General features: G+C 48.9%; 1 protein-coding gene across 10 annotated transcripts in view; it reads left to right on the top strand.

Annotated features, from left to right (window-relative positions):
• Positions 1–17,663, top strand: part of DEPDC5 (DEP domain containing 5) — a 71,163-nt gene that overhangs the window by 11,541 nt on the left and 41,959 nt on the right. For 9 of the 10 annotated variants that reach the window (XR_003851923.1, XM_029571156.1, XM_029571155.1 and 6 more), the window contains exons 3-12: positions 1,289–1,376; positions 1,794–1,840; positions 3,153–3,238; positions 9,501–9,584; positions 9,673–9,722; positions 12,665–12,734; positions 12,820–12,898; positions 13,420–13,481; positions 13,891–13,960; positions 16,061–16,133. Coding sequence is in view for 9 of the 10 variants with exons in the window: in XM_029571156.1 (XP_029427016.1) it covers positions 1,289–1,376; positions 1,794–1,840; positions 3,153–3,238; positions 9,501–9,584; positions 9,673–9,722; positions 12,665–12,734; positions 12,820–12,898; positions 13,420–13,481; positions 13,891–13,960; positions 16,061–16,133 (709 nt within the window). In the remaining variant the exon portion in view is untranslated. Of the gene's footprint in view, positions 1–1,288; positions 1,377–1,793; positions 1,841–3,152; positions 3,239–9,500; positions 9,585–9,672; positions 9,723–12,664; positions 12,735–12,819; positions 12,899–13,419; positions 13,482–13,890; positions 13,961–16,060; positions 16,134–17,663 lie in introns of those variants that run through there. The other variant, XM_029571161.1, reaches the window with a different exon arrangement.

The following is a 17,663-nucleotide window of genomic DNA, read 5'->3' as shown; positions in this document are numbered from 1 at the left end:
GAGAGGGGATCCCAGCTGTAGGGGGTGCCTGGCTCTCTGCTTTGGGAGAGGGGATCCCAGCTGGAGGGGGTGCCTGGTTCTCTGCTTTGGGAGAGGGGATCCCAGCTGGAGGGGGTGCCTGGTTCTCTGCTTTGGGAGAGGGGATCCCAGCTGGAGGGGGTGCCTGGTTCTCTGCTTTGGGAGAGGGGATCCCAGCTGTAGGGGGTGCCTGGTTCTCTGCTTTGGGAGAGGGGATCCCAGCTGTAAGGGGTGCCTGGTTCTCTGCTTTGGGAAAGGGGATCCCAGCTGTAGGGGGTGCCTGGCTCTCTGCTTTGGGAAAGGGGATCCCAGCTGTAGGGGGTGCCTGGTTCTCTGCTTTGGGAAAGGGGATCCCAGCTGTAGGGGGTGCCTGGTTCTCTGCTTTGGGAGAGGGGATCCCAGCTGTAAGGGGTGCCTGGCTCTCTGCTTTGGGAAAGGGGATCCCAGCTGTAGGGGGCGCCTGGTTCTCTGCTTTGGGAAAGGGGATCCCAGCTGTAGGGGGTGCCTGGCTCTCTGCTTTGGGAGAGGGGATCCCAGCTGTAGGGGGTGCCTGGTTCTCTGCTTTGGGAGAGGGGATCCCAGCTGTAAGGGGTGCCTGGTTCTCTGCTTTGGGAAAGGGGATCCCAGCTGTAGGGGGTGCCTGGTTCTCTGCTTTGGGAAAGGGGATCCCAGCTGTAGGGGGTGCCTGGCTCTCTGCTTTGGGAGAGGGGATCCCAGCTGTAGGGGGTGCCTGGTTCTCTGCTTTGGGAAAGGGGATCCTAACTGTAGGGGGTGCCTGGTTCTCTGCTTTGGGAAAGGGGATCCTAGCTGTAGGGGGTGCCTGGTTCTCTGCTTTGGGAAAGGGGATCCTAGCTGTAGGGGGTGCCTGGTTCTCTGCTTTGGGAGAGGGGATCCCAGCTGTGGGGGGGGGGGGTACCTGGTTTCTGAGTTATGGGAGAGGGTCACAGCTGTACGCGGTGCCTGGTTCTCTGCTTTGGGGGAGGGGATCATAGCTGGAGGGGGGTATCTGGTGTTCTGCAATAGGAGAAGGGATCACAGTTGTAGGGGGTGCTTGGTTTTCCATGATGGGAGAGGGGTTCACAGCTGGGGTGTGTGCCTGTTTTCCCTGGGGGAAGGAGATACCTACATTTCTTTGGGGGTGGGGCACTCCAAGCTGAAAAGCATATCTGATTTCCCGGAGAAAAGGAGTTGGTTTGCTGAAGGGGATATTGGATTTTTCTGGGGGTATCTAAAATGTGTTGCCTTATGGGAATTTGTGGCTGTTTTGCAGATGATGAGCTGGTAGTGAACCCCAAGCTGTTTCCTCACATTAAGCTGGGAGACATTGTGGAGATTGCACATCCCAATGATGAGTACAGGTGAGTTTTTTGCAGGAGCTTTTATCTTCTCCCACCTTGGTATTGTGCAGGGAAGAGAGGAGAGTGCATTAAAGTGGGTTTGAGGAAGAGGATGCTGCCTCAGTGGCTGTTGCAGGCACTTTCTTGGATTTTGTCAGTGGAATCCAGGGAATGGAGAACTTCTGGTGCTCTGATTCTTCATCCGCCTGTCTCCCATGTGCCTGAGCTGTGCTGAGAGCTGTTGAGCCCACACCCTACAAGATTTCTCCATTACCTCTATGATGGGAGTTGCTTTGGCATAAGAACCTTTTGGCCTGCAGACGTTGCTTTCTTACATGTTTTCTGAATGCCTTTTTTAGATTTGTTTTTCTGTGCAGTGTGGTTGAGAAGGAGAGGAGTGTCACCGTGCTTTAACCAGCTGTCTTTCTACTCTTCCAGCCCTCTGCTTCTGCAGGTGAAATCGTTGAAGGAAGATTTACAGAAAGGTACAAACATCTGAATGTGTCTGTCCTTATCCTCCCACTTCTCTCACTCTGCCCATTTGTCATTTCCCTTTCTCTCATATTTCAATTCAAAATAGCTTTAAAAGGCATAACAGTTTGTGCATCAAAATAATGCATTAGGCAATAAGGAATGCATTAGAAGAGAAAAGAAACAACAAAGATTATTCCCAGATTCTTAAGAACATAAGAAGTGCCATGCTGGGTCAGACCAATGGTGCATGGAGCCCTGCATCCTGTACATAAGAACATAAGAAGTGCCATGCTGGGTCAGACCAATGGTGCATGGAGCCCTGCATCCTGTACATAAGAACATAAGCAGTGCCGCGCTGGGTCAGACCAATGGTGCATGGAGCCCTGCATCCTGTACATAAGAACATAAGAAGTGCTGTGCTGGGTCAGACCAATGGTGAATGGAGCCCTGCATCCTGTGCATAAGAACATAAGAAGTGCTGTGCTGGGTCAGACCAATGGTGCAAGGAGCCCTGCATCCTTTACATAAGAACATAAGAAGTGCCGTGCTGGGTCAGACCAATGGTGCATGGAGCCCTGCATCCTGTGCATAAGAACATAAGAAGTGCTGTGCTGGGTCAGACCAATCCTGCATGGAGCCCTGCATCCTGTGCATAAGAACATAAGAAGTGCTGTGCTGGGTCAGACCAATGGTGAATGGAGCCCTGCATCCTGTGCATAAGAACATAAGAAGTGCTGTGCTGGGTCAGACCAATGGTGCAAGGAGCCCTGCATCCTTTACATAAGAACATAAGAAGTGCCGTGCTGGGTCAGACCAATGGTGCATGGAGCCCTGCATCCTGTGCATAAGAACATAAGAAGTGCTGTGCTGGGTCAGACCAATCCTTCATGGAGCCCTGCATCCTGTGCATAAGAACATAAGAAGAGCTGCACTGGGTCAGACCAATGGTGCATTGAGCCCAGCATCCTGTACATAAGAACATAAGAAGTGCCATGCTAGATCAAACCAATGGTGCATGAAGCCCAGCATCCTGTACATAAGAACATAAACAGTGCCGTGCTGGGTCAGATCAGTGGTGCATGGAGCCCTGCATCCTATACATAAGAACATAAGGGCCGTGCTGGGTCTGTGTTTGAGTGAGTGAGTGTTGTGATCCAGAGTAAGAAAAACCTGCAGACAGTCAGTCAATGATGTACCTCCTAGAGGAGGACCACTTTAGGTTGGCGGCACCCTCCCCCTCTCCCTTCTTGAGTTTGTGTAAATAGAAGGAACTCATCCCATGATCATGGCCTTTGATTTTCCTGTTTCTTTGACTAATTTTAGAAACCATTAGCGTGGATCAGACTGTGGCTCAGGTCTTCCGGCTTCGACCATACCACGATGTTCATGTTAACGTGGTCGACCCAAAGGTGAGTTCCTTGTTCCTGCCTAGGGGCAGTTGATGCAGACCATGAGTCATCCCTTATTCTTCTGTTTTGGCTGCTGTCTCCTGATCAGCTCCATCCTTCTGAGGAAAGGACCTTGCTGTCTCTCGCAAGGCCAGGATTCAGAACATGGGTCATTTTTAGAAAGACTTTGGTCTCCTCTCTTTTAATCAGAATCCTGGAATATAGAGCTGGAGTTAGGCCTCTCCTGTATTGAGAGAATTCACCTCCAACCCTTGAGTTTTTTATGTGCTTTCAATTTTCTTGTAGCAATAATTTGCTCTCTCTCTGCCAGCTGGCCTGGCCCTTGTCCAGCAAGACCCTCACTCTCTCTCTTTCTGTGCTTGTCCCTTGCCTGGCAGGGCTCTTGTGCTCAATATGCTGGTTGGCCTTCTCCTCACCTGCTGGCTGGCCTGCTCCTCGTTCGGTGGGAGCCTCACTCTCTCTTTGTAGTGGCTGGCCTGCTTCTTGCTGGTGGGAATTCTCGCTCTTGCTGTCAGGAGATATGAGGTTTACTGCTGAGTTGTCAGCAAATAAGTAATGAAGGGATTTGTTTATTCTTTCTTTCTCTGTTGCAGTCCCTTTCTCTGTTGCAGTCCCTTTATCAATAACTACACGAGTAATCCACAAGATGCAGCCTGAATCCAAGACGGAGAGTTATAAACCTGATTTTTATTTTTATTTTTTTTCATTCTTTTTACTCCTTCTTTTATGCTTTTTCTTTTAAGTAATTGCATTTTATTTAGTTTTATCTACACTTTTTAATTGATTGTTTTAATGTAATTTTTATTCTAAACTGTGATATTTTATCAACTATTGTTTTTTTACTGTTATTCTGTAAACCATAGAGATAGAGACATTGTTCTCTCCACAACGGTATAGAAAGCTATACAGATGCTATGTAGGAATGTTCTTCGTCCTTCTAAAATATCTTGCATACTAGCTGAAAGTCTTCTGAAAATTGGGAGTAGCAGAACAGAATGAATAAATAAATAATACAGTGTTCCTTAATGCTGTTTTTCAGGCCCTGTGCTTCTCCCCAAGAGCTGCTGTTGGTTGGGGCAGTTCTGGGCTCGGGGGCTGTATTATGGCTCACTAGCACTGTTCTCTCTAAGCTATGCACGTGCACAGCAAAAACAGCACGCACAAGAAATCCCGATATTTCCATTACACTGGCTCGTAGCGCACAAATTTGAACTCTGCACTTAAAATGTTGCACAAAAGAACATTTTTGCATATGTAGCCATTCAGAAATTGGAGGGGAGATTGCTCACCATAAGTGCTCCCTGTAAGCTGTGAATGCACACAGGAAAACCCAGTATGCTCAAGAGAAGGAATATGGAACACTGCACACACATTTGTACACTATGGGGCCAATATTTAGCTGCTGAGCAGCTTGGCTAGTTAGCCAGATAAATCTATCCGGCTAACTAGCAGCGCACATTCAGCGCTGCTGAGCCACATTTGTTTATGCGGTAACTTTAGGACACGTCGGCAGCAGTTAGCCGCATAAGTTAAGCTGTTAACTCTGCTCCTTCTGGAAATGCCTCCTGCCTACCCCAGGAATGCCCCTGACTTATGCTGCTAAATCCTATAACTCATTCCTGAACATACCCAGATCAGCCCAGACAATTGGGTTTTATTCATCCCCACCAGCAGATGGAGGTAGAGAACAAAACTTTGGGCACTTCCACATATACGAGAGTGCCACCTGCAGTCCACGAGTGATCAGTCTCTTTTAAGAGAGAGGAGCTTTGCCTGCTTATCCCCCAGGTGTTGGAAGAATTGGGGGTCAAGCTCAGTCTGGAGGACTCTGATGCCGAAGGAGTTAATCTGGTGCTGGATGGCCTACAGAGACCTCCCAGCGCCTTCCCCATTCCAAAGAAGATCCAGAAGCTGATTAACCATGAGTGGGTCTCCCCGAACTCGGGGCTGCGAGTAGGCAGACCCATGTCAAAGCTTTATCCGCTGTTGCAGGAGCATTTAGATGTCCTCAAGGTTCTGAAGGTGGATGCGGCGGTTTCGGCGGTCACCAAAAAGACCACATCCCGGTTGCTGGAGCCTCCGCTCTGAATGATGTTCAGGATCGGAAGCTGGAAGTGCACCTCAAGCGGGCTTTTGAGATTCTGGGTCTGGGCCTGCGGGCAGCGGTCTGTGCCAGTCTGATGCAGCGGGCCTGTTTGTGTTGGATCCAGAAGCCGCAGGAGCAGACGGCCTCCGGGACTCTTTCCCCAACCCAGGTGGCCTGCCTGGAAGCGGGAGTTGCCTATGGAGCCAATGCCTTATATGACCTAGTAAGGACCACTGTACGCGGTGTGGTATCAGTGGTGGCAGCCAGATGTCACTTGTGGCTGCGTAATTGGTCGGTGGATCTTTCATCGAAATCGCATCTGTGTAATCTGCCTTTTCAGGGCAAGTTGTTGTTTGGTGAGGACCTCGACCGTCTTATGAAGTCTTTAGGGGAGACGAAGGGCAATAGACTGCCGGAGGATAGGAAGTCTGTCTGGAAGCCTTTCTCCTCTCGGCCTCGTTTTCGGGAGTCGAGGCTGTTTCGTCCTGCTAGGCCCTCAGGGTCCTCGGCTCTGCGACAGTCCTCGCATAGACAGCAGTCCTTTCAGGGGTCTGAAAGAGCATCTAGAGGTCGATCCACCCAGGGAGCGGGTGGCATTAACTCCTCCCAATGAGATCCGGCAGGACCACTCCTCGTCCCTGGTGATCGGGAGCAGGCTGGCCCGATTTTAGGGGGGGGGGTGGACCAAGATTACCTCCGACCAGTGGGTGCTGGGTGTGATCAGGGAAAGTTACGCCTTAGAATTTTCTTGTTCTCTACGGTCGGTTTTTCTGGAGTCGAGCTGTCTTTCCCAAAGCAAGCGGGCAGCTGTCCAGGAGACGCTTCAGCGGTTATTAAGTTTGGAGGCAGTGATGCCGGTACCGGTCTCCGAACAGGCACGAGGCAGATACTCCATCTATTTCGTGGTACCAAAAAAGGAGGGCACCTTTCGGCCCATCTTAGACCTGCAGAAGATCAACCAGAGTTTGAAGGTGCCGCGCTTTCGGATGGAGACGTTATGCACCGTAATTGCAGCGGTCCGAAAAAGAGAATTTTTGGCCTCCCTGGACCTCACCGAGGCTTATCTTCATATTCCCATTCAGCAGGAACACCAGAAGTTCCTCAGGTTCATGGTCCTGGGGCAGCACTTCCAATTTCGGGCCCTTCCCTTCGGTCTTGCCACCGCCCCTTGAACTTTCATGAAGGTGATGGTGGTAGTGGCTGCGGCCCTGCGACAGAAGGAAATTTTGGTGCACCCTTATCTGGATGACTGGCTGATCAGGGTGAAGGTCACAGGAGGAGTGTGTGTGGTTCGTAGACCGAGTGAGGTCGCTCCTGGAGTCTCTGGGCTGGATCATCAATTTCCAGAAGAGTCATCTGGTGCCCTCTCGTTTTCTCGAGTCCTTGGGAGCCTGCTTCGACACCCAGCAGGGCAGAGTGTTTCTTACGGACGACAGAGTGAACAAGATTCAGGGACAAATAGCTCATCCGCTTTGTCTGCCGCTGCCAAAGGTCTGGGATAATTTACAGGTCCTGGGATCGATGGCGTCCGCGTTGGAACTGGTGCCTTGGACTTTTGCTCATATGAGGCCTCTGCAGAGAGTGGTGTTGTCCCGCTGGAGTCCTCGATCGCAGCAATACTTTCTGTCCCTATCTCTGCCGGAGTCGGCCAGGTCCAGTCTGGCCTGGTGGATGATGCGGAGCAATCTAGAGAAAGGAATGCCCCTCAAGGTCCCGAATTGGGTGGTGGTCACTGCGGACGCCAGTCTTCGGGGCTGGGGAGCGGTCTGTCTGGGCAAGTCCACTCAGGGTTTCTAGTCGACATCGGAGCAGGCGTGGTCCATCAATCGGCTGGAGACGAGGGTGGTGCGCAGAGCCCTAGTGGCGTTCCTACCCTTGGTCCACGCTCATATGGTGCGGGTTTTCTCGGACAACTCGACCACGGTAGCTTACATCTATTGCCAGGGGGGAACCAAGAGTCCCACGGTAGCTCAAGAGGCTCAGCTGTTATTCGCGTGGGCAGAGCTTCACCTCGAAGGGATCGCCACCTCGCACATCACAGGAGTGGACAACATCCAGGCGGATTATCTCAGCCGTCAGCAGTTGTATCCGGGTGAGTGGGAGCTGTCCCCGGAAGCCTGGGGTCTCCTCTGTGATCGGTGGGGGACTCCTCAGTTGGATCTCATGGCGACGAGTCTCAATGCCAAGATAGAGAGGTTCTTCAGCCGCCGGAGGGAGTCAGGGGCGGTGGGGCTCGATGCCCTACTATGCCCGTGGCCGACCGGTATCCTCCTGTGTATGTCTTTCCTCCGTGGCCTGTCATAGCGAGGATTCTCAGAAGAATAGAAGGTCATCCGGGGTCAGTAGTACTTGTGGCGCCAGAGTGGCCTCGTCGTCCATGGACAGACTGCCATGCCTGACCCACTTGCAGGACCTACTACATCAGGGTCCCATATTTTCGGATCAGGAGGATTGCTTCTGTCTAGCGACCTGGCTTTTGAGAGGCGGCGATTGCATGTGAGGGGGTATTCCGAACCAATGATTGTTACCCTTCTTCAGGCGCGGCGCCCTTCTACCTCCTTGGCCTAGTTCAAGTCTGGAAGGTTTTTGAGACCTGGTGTGGACAACAGGGGTTGGATCCTCTTAAGGTTTTCATCCCGTATATTTTGTCCTTTTTGCAGTTGGGCTTATCAAAAGGGTTGGCCCATAGTTCTCTTCGAGTCCAGGTTTCGGCCTTAGGTTGTCTGAGAGGGAAAGTACAGGGGAAGGTTCTGGCTTCCCATCCAGATTTAGTGCGTTTTCTTCGGGGAGTTAAGCATCTCTGCACAGCATTTGTCTGGACTGGAATCTCAATCTGGTATTACAGGCCCTTTGCGAGTAACCTTTCGAGCCACTGGGTCGAACGTTGCTGAAGATCCTTACCCTGAAGACTGTCTTTTTGGTAGCTAGTTGCTCGGCTAGGAGGATTTCGGAATTGCAGGCGCTTTCTTGCCATGATCCGTTTCTCCAGATTTCGTCTTTGCGGACGGTGCCTTCGTTTCTTCCTAAGGTGGTATCTGTTTTTCATGTGAACCAGACAGTGGAGTTACCCGGGTTTCCGGCTTGGGCTCTGGATTCCTCGATGGGAAGGGAACTCCATTTTTTGGATGTGCGACGCATTTTGTTGACATACTTGAAGGTCGCCAATTCTTTCCGTTGCTCTGATCATTTATTCGTCCTTTTTGGGGGAGCCAAAAAGGGAGAGAAGGCGTTAAAGTCCTCTTTGTCTCGCTGGTTGAAGGAGACTATATCCGCTGCTTATGTTTCTGTGGGCCGGGCAGTTCCAGTAGGGCTTACGGCCCACTCGACAAACTCAGGCAGCGTCTTGGACTGAGTGTCAGATGGTGTCTCCCCAGGAGATATGTAGGGCCGTGGTGTGGTCTTCGCTTCACACTTTCACAAAACATTACCGTTTTGGATGTGTGGGCCCTGGAGCTGGCTCCTTTTGGGGAGAGTGTTCTTTGAGCAGGTCTTTCGGGGTCCCGCCCAGTATAGGAGGGCTTTGGTACATCCCAGGAGTCTGGACTGATCTGGGTATGTTCAGGAAAGGAAAATTGGTTTCTTACCTGCTAATTTTCGTTCCTGTAATAGCACAGATCAGTCCAGAGACCTACCCTGGGGATCTATGCCAAAAGACTGCTTGTTCTACTGCTGGATTTTGCTTTCAAAGCAGAGATTCCATAGTTGGTTAAGATTTATAACAGGTTTTTTGCAGTTTAATGTTTTTTTGTCTAAATTGGTTATCCAGTTTGTCAGGAGTATCCATCTTAGGGGCCTCTTTCGCCCTCTAATTTAATTATCTTGGCTTGGGTATCGGTTAATACTGAGGGACTGCAGGTGGCACTCTCGTATATGTGGCAGTGCCCAAAGTTTTGTTCTCTGCCTCCATCTGCTGGTGGGGATGAATAAAACCCAATTGTCTGGACTGATCTGTGGTATTACAGGAACGAAAATTAGCAGGTAAGAACCAGTTTTCTTTTATGTGGCTAGAATTTTAGCTGCATATGGCTTTCAATATTGCTGGTTAGTCATTTAGATGGATAGCTTTTCAGTTATCCATCTAAATGGCTGTTGAATATATTCCCCAGAGGAACTATCTTCTGCCCACAGCCACAGAAAATTTGAGGGAGCATTCCTCATTTTGCCCTCCTTTTTCAGGAAGTGACCCTTGATCTAGTAGAGCTGACCTTTAAGGACCAGTACATTGGGCGTGGGGATATGTGGCGACTGAAGAAGAATCTGGTAAGGCTGTCTCTGCTTTTCTGGATTAATAGGGCTGAGGGGGGCCTAGCATTAGATGCTCTCTGAACACCATCTCTTTCTCTGTCAGGTCAGCACATGTGCCTACATCACACAGAAGGTGGACTTTGCCGGTATCCGGTGAGTATTGACCATGTTGTATCCTCTTATGTAATAATTGAAGCCAATATTCAGCTGTGGGGTGTCCAGCTTAGTTGGTTGATTCCTACCAGATATTCAGCAGCGCAATTTCACCCCTAAATATACCCATCTAAGTTAGTTAGCTGGATAAATATATCCGACTTTCCTATAGTCCTAAAGTTATGTGGCATAACTTTGTCGAATAATGCTGAAAATTGGTGTTGATTCAGCTAAGTTAGCTGGATAACTGACTCCGCTTTGGAATGTCTCTGTGCCATCCTGGATATCTGAATAACTTTTTAGTTAATTGCCAGGCAGTGAGCACAGCTGCAGAGTGGAACTGTGCCATTTGTCAAGCTAAGATAGACCAATGACGCAGAATAGGAAGCTTAGTAGGTGTCCCTGCTTTGTACTGATGGATTTTCCCACCTCCCTGCAACAGCCCAGAAATGTTTTTTAATTAAGACATTTCTTTATTGAGGTTAACCATTTTATAACAAACAATAATAGCAGAAAACAAAATGCATCTACCTTTTTGTATACAGTAAGGATACAGTTTCAACACCCAGTTCCTTGTACGTACCTAGATCAGTCCAGACTCATGGGTTTTGCCTCACTGCCAGCAGATGGAGACAGAGAAAGTTTTACTGACACTGCTACATAATCACGCGTGCCAGTTGCAGTTCCTCAGTATTTCTCTGTCTCCAGCAAATGGTAGATGGTGTGCATTCATCCACAGTCAGGAGCCTGGGGGTATTTTGGGTCCTAGTGAATCTTTCCCTATCTGGTCGAGGTGGATGAGGTGGGGGTTGGAGACCCTTTTGTATGCTCGCTCCTTTCTCCAAAAATTAATCTTTTGGATTTTTATCAGGCCACACCACCTCAGCAATTTCCATGCAGAAACTTAGAAGACTCCTCTTTATAACATTGACTTGTCCTAATAGTGAGAGAGGCAGAGAAGCCCATCTCTCCAAAATCCAACTCTATTTTAACCCATTAATGCAACGAGAGCATTTTATGCAACAGAATCTGAAATTTATTTTTTTTTAATAATTCAATTTTTATTAGCAGTTGAGTGGTAACAGTATACCAGTGTATTAAACAAAAAAATATGGCATAATCTCAAACATATCAATCAAATTCTTTCAAAATGAATACACCACAATTTCATAAATCAGCAAGTCAAGGAACAATGACATTGGCTGGTAACAAGCAAAAATATATCCCATAAACTGCCCCTTTCAAAGTTTTTTACCCCTTCTCCCAACCAAACCCCTCAGTCGAAATACCTTGCTATTCTCCTTCAATTAGATCTATAACCCCCCGCCTGCTCCACTCCCACTATTTATCCTTCTGTATGCATGGTCTCCAGATCTTCTCAAAGCTGTCTAATTTATCATTTCATATGGCTGTGAGTTGACCATATAGCTCTCAGTCCTAGTTGAAACTTCTGCCACAGATGGCACTGTTTGCTTGTGCCACCAATAGGCAATTTCTCACCTGGTTGCTATAAATATTTGCATCTTTAGATGTTGCTGGCTGTCATTCCCCACCTCAGCGGGTCTGGTCAGCAGACATAGTTTGGGGTCCTTAGGAACCGAGATCCCAAGCACATCGTTCACCAGGCTCAACACCCCCAGTCCACAATTTGCCCACCTCTACACACTCCCAGCACAGGTGGAAAAAGGATCCCGCTGAGCCACATCTTTTCCAGCACTTATCATCTGTAGAAGGGACATTTATTTACTCTAACTGGCGTCAGGTACCACCTATATAACAGTTTATTTCCGTCTTATTAATTATTTATTTAAAATCTTTTATGTACCCCTTCTACAATGGAGGTAGATCGAAGCGGTTTTCTTCTTTTAGAGCTGAGACAGATGCCCTACTCGTAGCCAGGAAGCACCGATCCCATTCACTATCCTCCAAGATCTCTCCCAAATCTGCCTCCCAGGCTCGCTGATAATCCATTTTTGGGAAAGGTTCTCCATTTAACAATTCTTAAATCCTAGAGATAGCTCTCTTAAGCCCACCCGCTTGTTCACAGAAACCTACAAAAAGCGTTTTGCCCTTCCTCAATTCAGAACCTATCTTTTCTGCGCAAAAGTCAGGATCTGAATTCTTATCATTCCCTGTATGTACCCGGATCATTCCAGACTGCTGGGTTTTGCCTTCCTTCCAGCAGATGGAGACAGAGAAAAACTTGTAAAGCACCTCCTCTTAACCTGGTGTGCTACCTGCATCTCCTCAGTATTTCTCTGTCTCCAGCAGATGGAGGTGGTGCAAAACCTGTGGTCTGCATTATTTTTTTCTTAGATGTAGGCTAATCTTAAAGAAAAAAAAAGGAGGAAATATACATCAGTGATAGAAGAGAGACTAAAGTTTTTACCAAAAAAAAAACAAACCCGACAAAGGAGAGTTTTTTTTCAGATCAAGAAGTACAGCGGATCCAGCCTCCCAGGGGGTAGGCAGGTCTCAGGGAGACTATCCCCCCTGGTAGCAGGCAATTCAGGAGCTGGGGTTGACACCCAAGCACTGAACTTTATGTGCTTGTATTTTAAGTGTCAAACCCTGCATTGTCTCAGAGTCTGCTAGCTGTGAAGGATAGGAAACTAGGCCCGGCAGAGCAGTGCCCAGTCCTGGCCCTGCTGCATTATTTTATGTGGCGCGCTCTGAGATGGGGAGATGCAGTGTAGATCACCCTGTTCCTGAATTTGAGGGATTTTGAAAATCCCATTCTCACCTTTGCTTTGCCCCTCCCCGCCTCCTCCCTCCATCTGCTGCTATTTTTCTCTCTCTCCCCTGTCTGTTCCTGTCTTTGACTGTTTATTTTTGCTCTCCATCCTCTATCTCACTCCACCACACCCGAGCTCCCAGCAGAGGCTTTGAGCCCACGATAGGGTTAGGCGCTGTAAGACTGAGGAGCCGCTCTCTCTTTGCAGGGCACAGGTGGGAGAACTGTGGGTGAGGAGTGAGAAGGTGACCTGTGGTTACATCAGTGAGCACAGCCGGGTAAGTGGAGGGGGGGAGGGATGGCTATATAAATTGTATATCTGGAGTCCTCCTCCATATAACCAGGCTCTTCCCCCTCCCTCAGGTGGTTTTCCGCTCAACGTCCGCCATGGTGTACATCTTTATCCAGATGAGCTGTGAGATGTGGGATTTTGACATTTATGGTAGGTGCAGAAGCAGTGGCCGGTTGGCTCAGTACTTTTTTGTTCCTGACACTTTTGAAGGCTGTGACACCATGCACCTTCATCCTGCCCCAATGCCCCCCTAGCCTCATTCCTCCTCCCCCCCCGTGCTCTTTTCAGCTTCACTCTCTCCCACCCTTCTCTCCTCCTTCACTCATCCCCATCTCTCTCCCTGAACTCATCTGTGTCTATCCCCGCCCCCCCCCCCCCCAGTGTGATGTCAGCTGCCACCCATCCTTCCATGCATGCTGTCTCCTCTTTCTCTCTCTCACTTGCTCACACTTTCCTCAGCGTGCCACACTAACTCTCTCCCTACTCCTTACAGATGAATTCCCCACCGTACACCGGCCACACTTTCTCTCCACTCTTTTTTTCCCCTTCTCCCACACTGAAGGTCCGTGTCTTGTGGGAACGGCTGTGTTTGGGTAGGAATGTTTTGTGGCCTGCTGCCAGCATGGAGTGTTGTGCCTGCAGCAGGCCCCTGACAGCTCTGCTCTTTGCAGGAGACCTGTACTTTGAGAAGGCAGTAAATGGCTTCCTGGCGGATCTCTTCAGCAAATGGAAGGTAGGACTCCTACGATGTCTTCAGTCTGTCTGTGGTGAGTGGGGCTACCCCTCTGTGTCTTGGCCTGACCTGCTCTCTAGTGCCATTGGAGATAATAACCAGACCTGGGGAGGGGAGGACCTGCTGAGCACTGCCCACTATGTCTCTAAGACAGGGGGAGGTGTGGGGCTGGTCTTCCCTTTCCCTGACTCTCTCTGTCCCTCTCACTCTTTTACCATGCCCACGATTCCCCCAGTGCACCCAGGCACAGTCTCTCCTCCTCTCTACCCCATACTCATGCTCTCAGCTCAGCCGCCCCCATCCTGTCCTACCCCAGATTGCTTTCTCTATTTCTCGTCAGTGCAGCAGGACAACAGCTTGTACACTGCAGGGTTTGCAATGTACTGATAGTTTCTCTTCTCTCTGTCAGGAGAAGAACTGCAGTCATGAAGTGACCGTCGTTCTCTTTTCTAGAACCTTCTATGAAGCTAAGTGCATAGGTAAGATGTGTGCTGCGCCCCCTCACTCTGCCTGCCACCCCTTGCCTGTACCGGTACATCTGTACCTTCCTTTTCTGGTCTGCTCCGTGATGCTGCTGAGGATGCCCCAGGCCCCAGGGTGATTTTTGCTTTGCAGTGACGTTACCTTAGCATTTAGCGTGGAATCCTTGTGCAGCAGAGGGGAGGGATGAGCTGGATCTCCCTCGCAGGCTGCAGGGTGACAAGTCTGGGAAGCATAGGGATGAGATGAGTAGGATTTGTGCAGGGAAGGTGAGCTGACGGATGCTGTGTGGGGTGTATAGGTGTATGTTGTTTCATGGTGATTATTCCTTGTTACTCACTATGGACAAAACTGGAATTAGTGGGATAGAAATAAATAAAATCCTCCTCTTTATATACCCCAGGGGTGGCCAGCTCCAGTCTTCAAGAGCCACAAACAGACCAGGTTTTCAGGATCTCCACAATGAATATGCATGCGATAGATGTGCTTGCTCTGCTTTCTTTGTATGCAAATATATCGCATGCATATTCATTGTGGAGATCCTGAAAACCAGGCCTGTTTGTAGCTCTCGAGGACAGAGTTGGTCCCCCTGCCATATACCGACTTTGAGAAGGTCTGGGATAAGTAGAGTAACCTTAGATACAAAAGAGTGAAGAGAGAGTGGAAGAATTAATAAGTTGCCTACTCTATTTGACAGGCTAGAAATATAGTAATAAACTAGAAGACCCAATGGAAACACAGTTGCTCATCTCTCTTTGGCAGTTAATGCGCTCCTTGTGTTGACTGGACTGGCGTGACAGGGCACCATCGAAAGACACCCATAGAAAGTTGGGAGCCCAGATGTTCGGCTAATAGCCATGCTAGTGTTGTTAGGCCCAGCACTACTGGGTATGCAAACCGAGCAATTGCACAGGAGGGCACACCCAGGGGACTGTTCAAGTAGAGTCAGAGAGCCAGAAGATGCTGTCCATCTCCATCAATTCAAAAATGTTAAATCTGACATCCCACCACCCCCAAACCCTTCTTCCAAAATGAGGTAGGAATGATCCTCGGGCACACTGGCCAGTTAGCTGAAATTAAAAAATGGTGCTGGCTGGACCTGTGGCTGGTGCCATTTTTACATACTGGCAGGCAAGGCAGGGAATGGAGTGTGGATAAAGTTTTTTAAAGTTTGCATCAGCAGAGAGAGGGAAGGGGTCAAGGGACAGTGAATGAGACTGAGAGGAAAAGCATATGAGACAGGAAGAGAGAGAAACTGAGACAGACAGAGACTGTATATTGTGTTGGTTATTGGAAAAACAATAGAAATTAAGGGGCCAATTTTCAGAGAGTTTAGGCTCTTAACTTTTGGAGTTAGGCTCTTAAATTGGCTCCTTATTTCATTAGGATCCTAAAAATTGGGAGGCTACAAGGGCGGAGTTAGGGCGGGGAAACAAAGTTAAGAGCTTAGCAGGGATTTTTAGAACTGGGCATCTAATTTAGGATCCTAAATCTAAGCAAATAAATAGCAGCCCTAACTTTTTAGGATATTAAATGTATGTGAATTTTCAGCTGAAAACTTAGGAACCTAATTTAGAGGCCTAAATTTAAGAGCTCAGCTTCTTCTGAATATCAGCCCCTAAGTATTTAAAAAAACAAAACAAAAAACCCCCCAAAACAGAACAAGAAGGGAGCAGCACAATAATTGTTCACACAGGACAGCAAACAAGCGAGCACGGCCTCCTAGGTGTTGGTGCCTGCCCTTGTGATTTGGACAGGGGAGGGGAACAAAGAGATCTGCTAAGCTCAGCTACCCAGGAGGGTGGCGTACAGTAGATGAAGATGAGAAAAGCTGTCTTGAGTATGGCGTGGCAGCTGGGATATATTCTTGGCAGTGCGGACAGTAATAACTGGAGGAACCAATTGGTCTCTCTGTGCTGTTGTCTACTAACAATCTGTATTACTGTGCAACAGATAGGGAAGACATGAGTGTGTGTGTGTGTGTGTGTGTGTGGAAAGGAGGATCGTATATGGGGAAGGATGGGCTAGGCGGGGCAGAATGGGGATGGTGTGGGCAGGGAGGAGGGGCCTGTCTTCACCTTGTTGTCCCCGCTTTCCAGAGGAGTTTCCAGAGGTTCATCGAGCTTCCATTCGTCAGGATCATGAAGGAAGATTCTATGAAGATTTCTACAAGTGAGTGTCTCCTGTGGGATCTGCACCTCCCCTAACATGCAGCAGTCTCTGCAGGTGTCGTTGTGTTTTCTTTTAATGATGCTTGTTGTTGTAATTCACGATGATGTAACTCACCGTGTGTGGGACAGAGGGAAACCTACCCTTTCCTGCTGATGTGTATTTTGGATTTAATTGCTCACCTTTCCAAGCTGAAGGAGAGTTACAGCTGGAGAGAGCATTCCCCTCTGCCTTCTCTTTAGCTTTTGTGCTCTTTTACAATGATACAGAATGGCTTTGATTAATTTTCTTGTGTTTCTTTGAGTTTTTAATGGCAATTGATTGATTGTTTTCCCTCTACATACCCAGATCAGTCCAGACTCCTGAGTTTTGCCTCCTTACCAGCAGATGGAGACAGAGAAAGTTTTACTGACACTGCCATCTAAACTCATGTGCCACCTGCAGCGCCTCATTACTTCTCTGTCTCTAGCAGATGGGAGATGGGTGGACCTGCAGCTCTGCAGTGTTTACGATATTTTTAGAGTTTTGGGTCCTAGTGGGTCCTTCCCTGTCCGGTTGAGGTGGACAATTGGAGGATTGGTGACCCTTGTGTATCTTGGTCCTTGCGCCCATGGGGTGTAAATCTAGTGGTCCAGATCCCTCCCCTTCACGTGGCTGCTAAGGTGGCTGCAGGCTCGGGATACAAGATTTTGTTTTGTTTTTCCTCTGGCTTTTTGTTGCCAGGGTACTTTGAGCAGTTTTTTGTATCCTCTGGCATTTTTGTAGCCAGAAATAGCAGTCTCTTCATAAAGTTTTATTTAAAAAAAAAAAAAAAAAAAAGTCAGAGGAGGGCTGTGCTGATGACTTTTTTCCTGCCTGGTTTGGGCGGCTGGGTGTGAGATTTGCAATTTGAGGTCTGTGTATTTTGAGCTGCTCTAAGATAAGCTTTTGACTGCAACTACAATGAGATGCGGGTCAGTCTGCCACACGTGCGGGTCGGCACGATCGTGGCTAAACAGAGAGGGACTATGATATGGGTGTGCTTTGGGCAGTGGGGGGGGGGCCCATCCAGCGGCCAGGGAAGTGCTAAAATGCAGAGATTAGTTTCCCCCTCGTTGCCTGTGGTGCGTCGGAGCTTGAGGCCGGCAGAGGATCCCTTCCCGCTCAGTATGGGAATGGCAGCCATCTTGGATTCCTTTGCGGCCATTCCCACTCTGGCAGGAGGGGGCGGGCACGTTCCCCTGTATTTGTTCTTAGATTGTTCTGGCTCCGGAGAGGAGTGGGAAGCTTCAGAGGGGAGGAAGTACAGGCTGCGCCCCCATCTGTTCCCTCACAGCCTTTTTTGCCAGACTTTGTTTTGTTGCTGAATGAGGCTTATTTGGCTAAGCAACAGGAGAGGGGTCCTCCTCTAGGGAGCGAATTCAACCGTCCAGTGGACCGGATAAGGGGTCCAAATCGGCTCAATCCTCTACCAAAAGGGTCCCTTTTTGTCAAAAACACTACTGTTCAACCAAGTTTATTCAGAATAGTTCCTCCCCTTCACACCATTTCTTA

The sequence above is a fragment of the Rhinatrema bivittatum genome, chromosome 11 (assembly GCF_901001135.1).
Source record: "Rhinatrema bivittatum chromosome 11, aRhiBiv1.1, whole genome shotgun sequence".
Lineage (NCBI taxonomy): Eukaryota > Metazoa > Chordata > Amphibia > Gymnophiona > Rhinatrematidae > Rhinatrema > Rhinatrema bivittatum.
The sequence above is the reverse complement of the archived record's forward strand: the minus strand, read 5'-3'. Positions and strand labels throughout refer to the sequence as shown.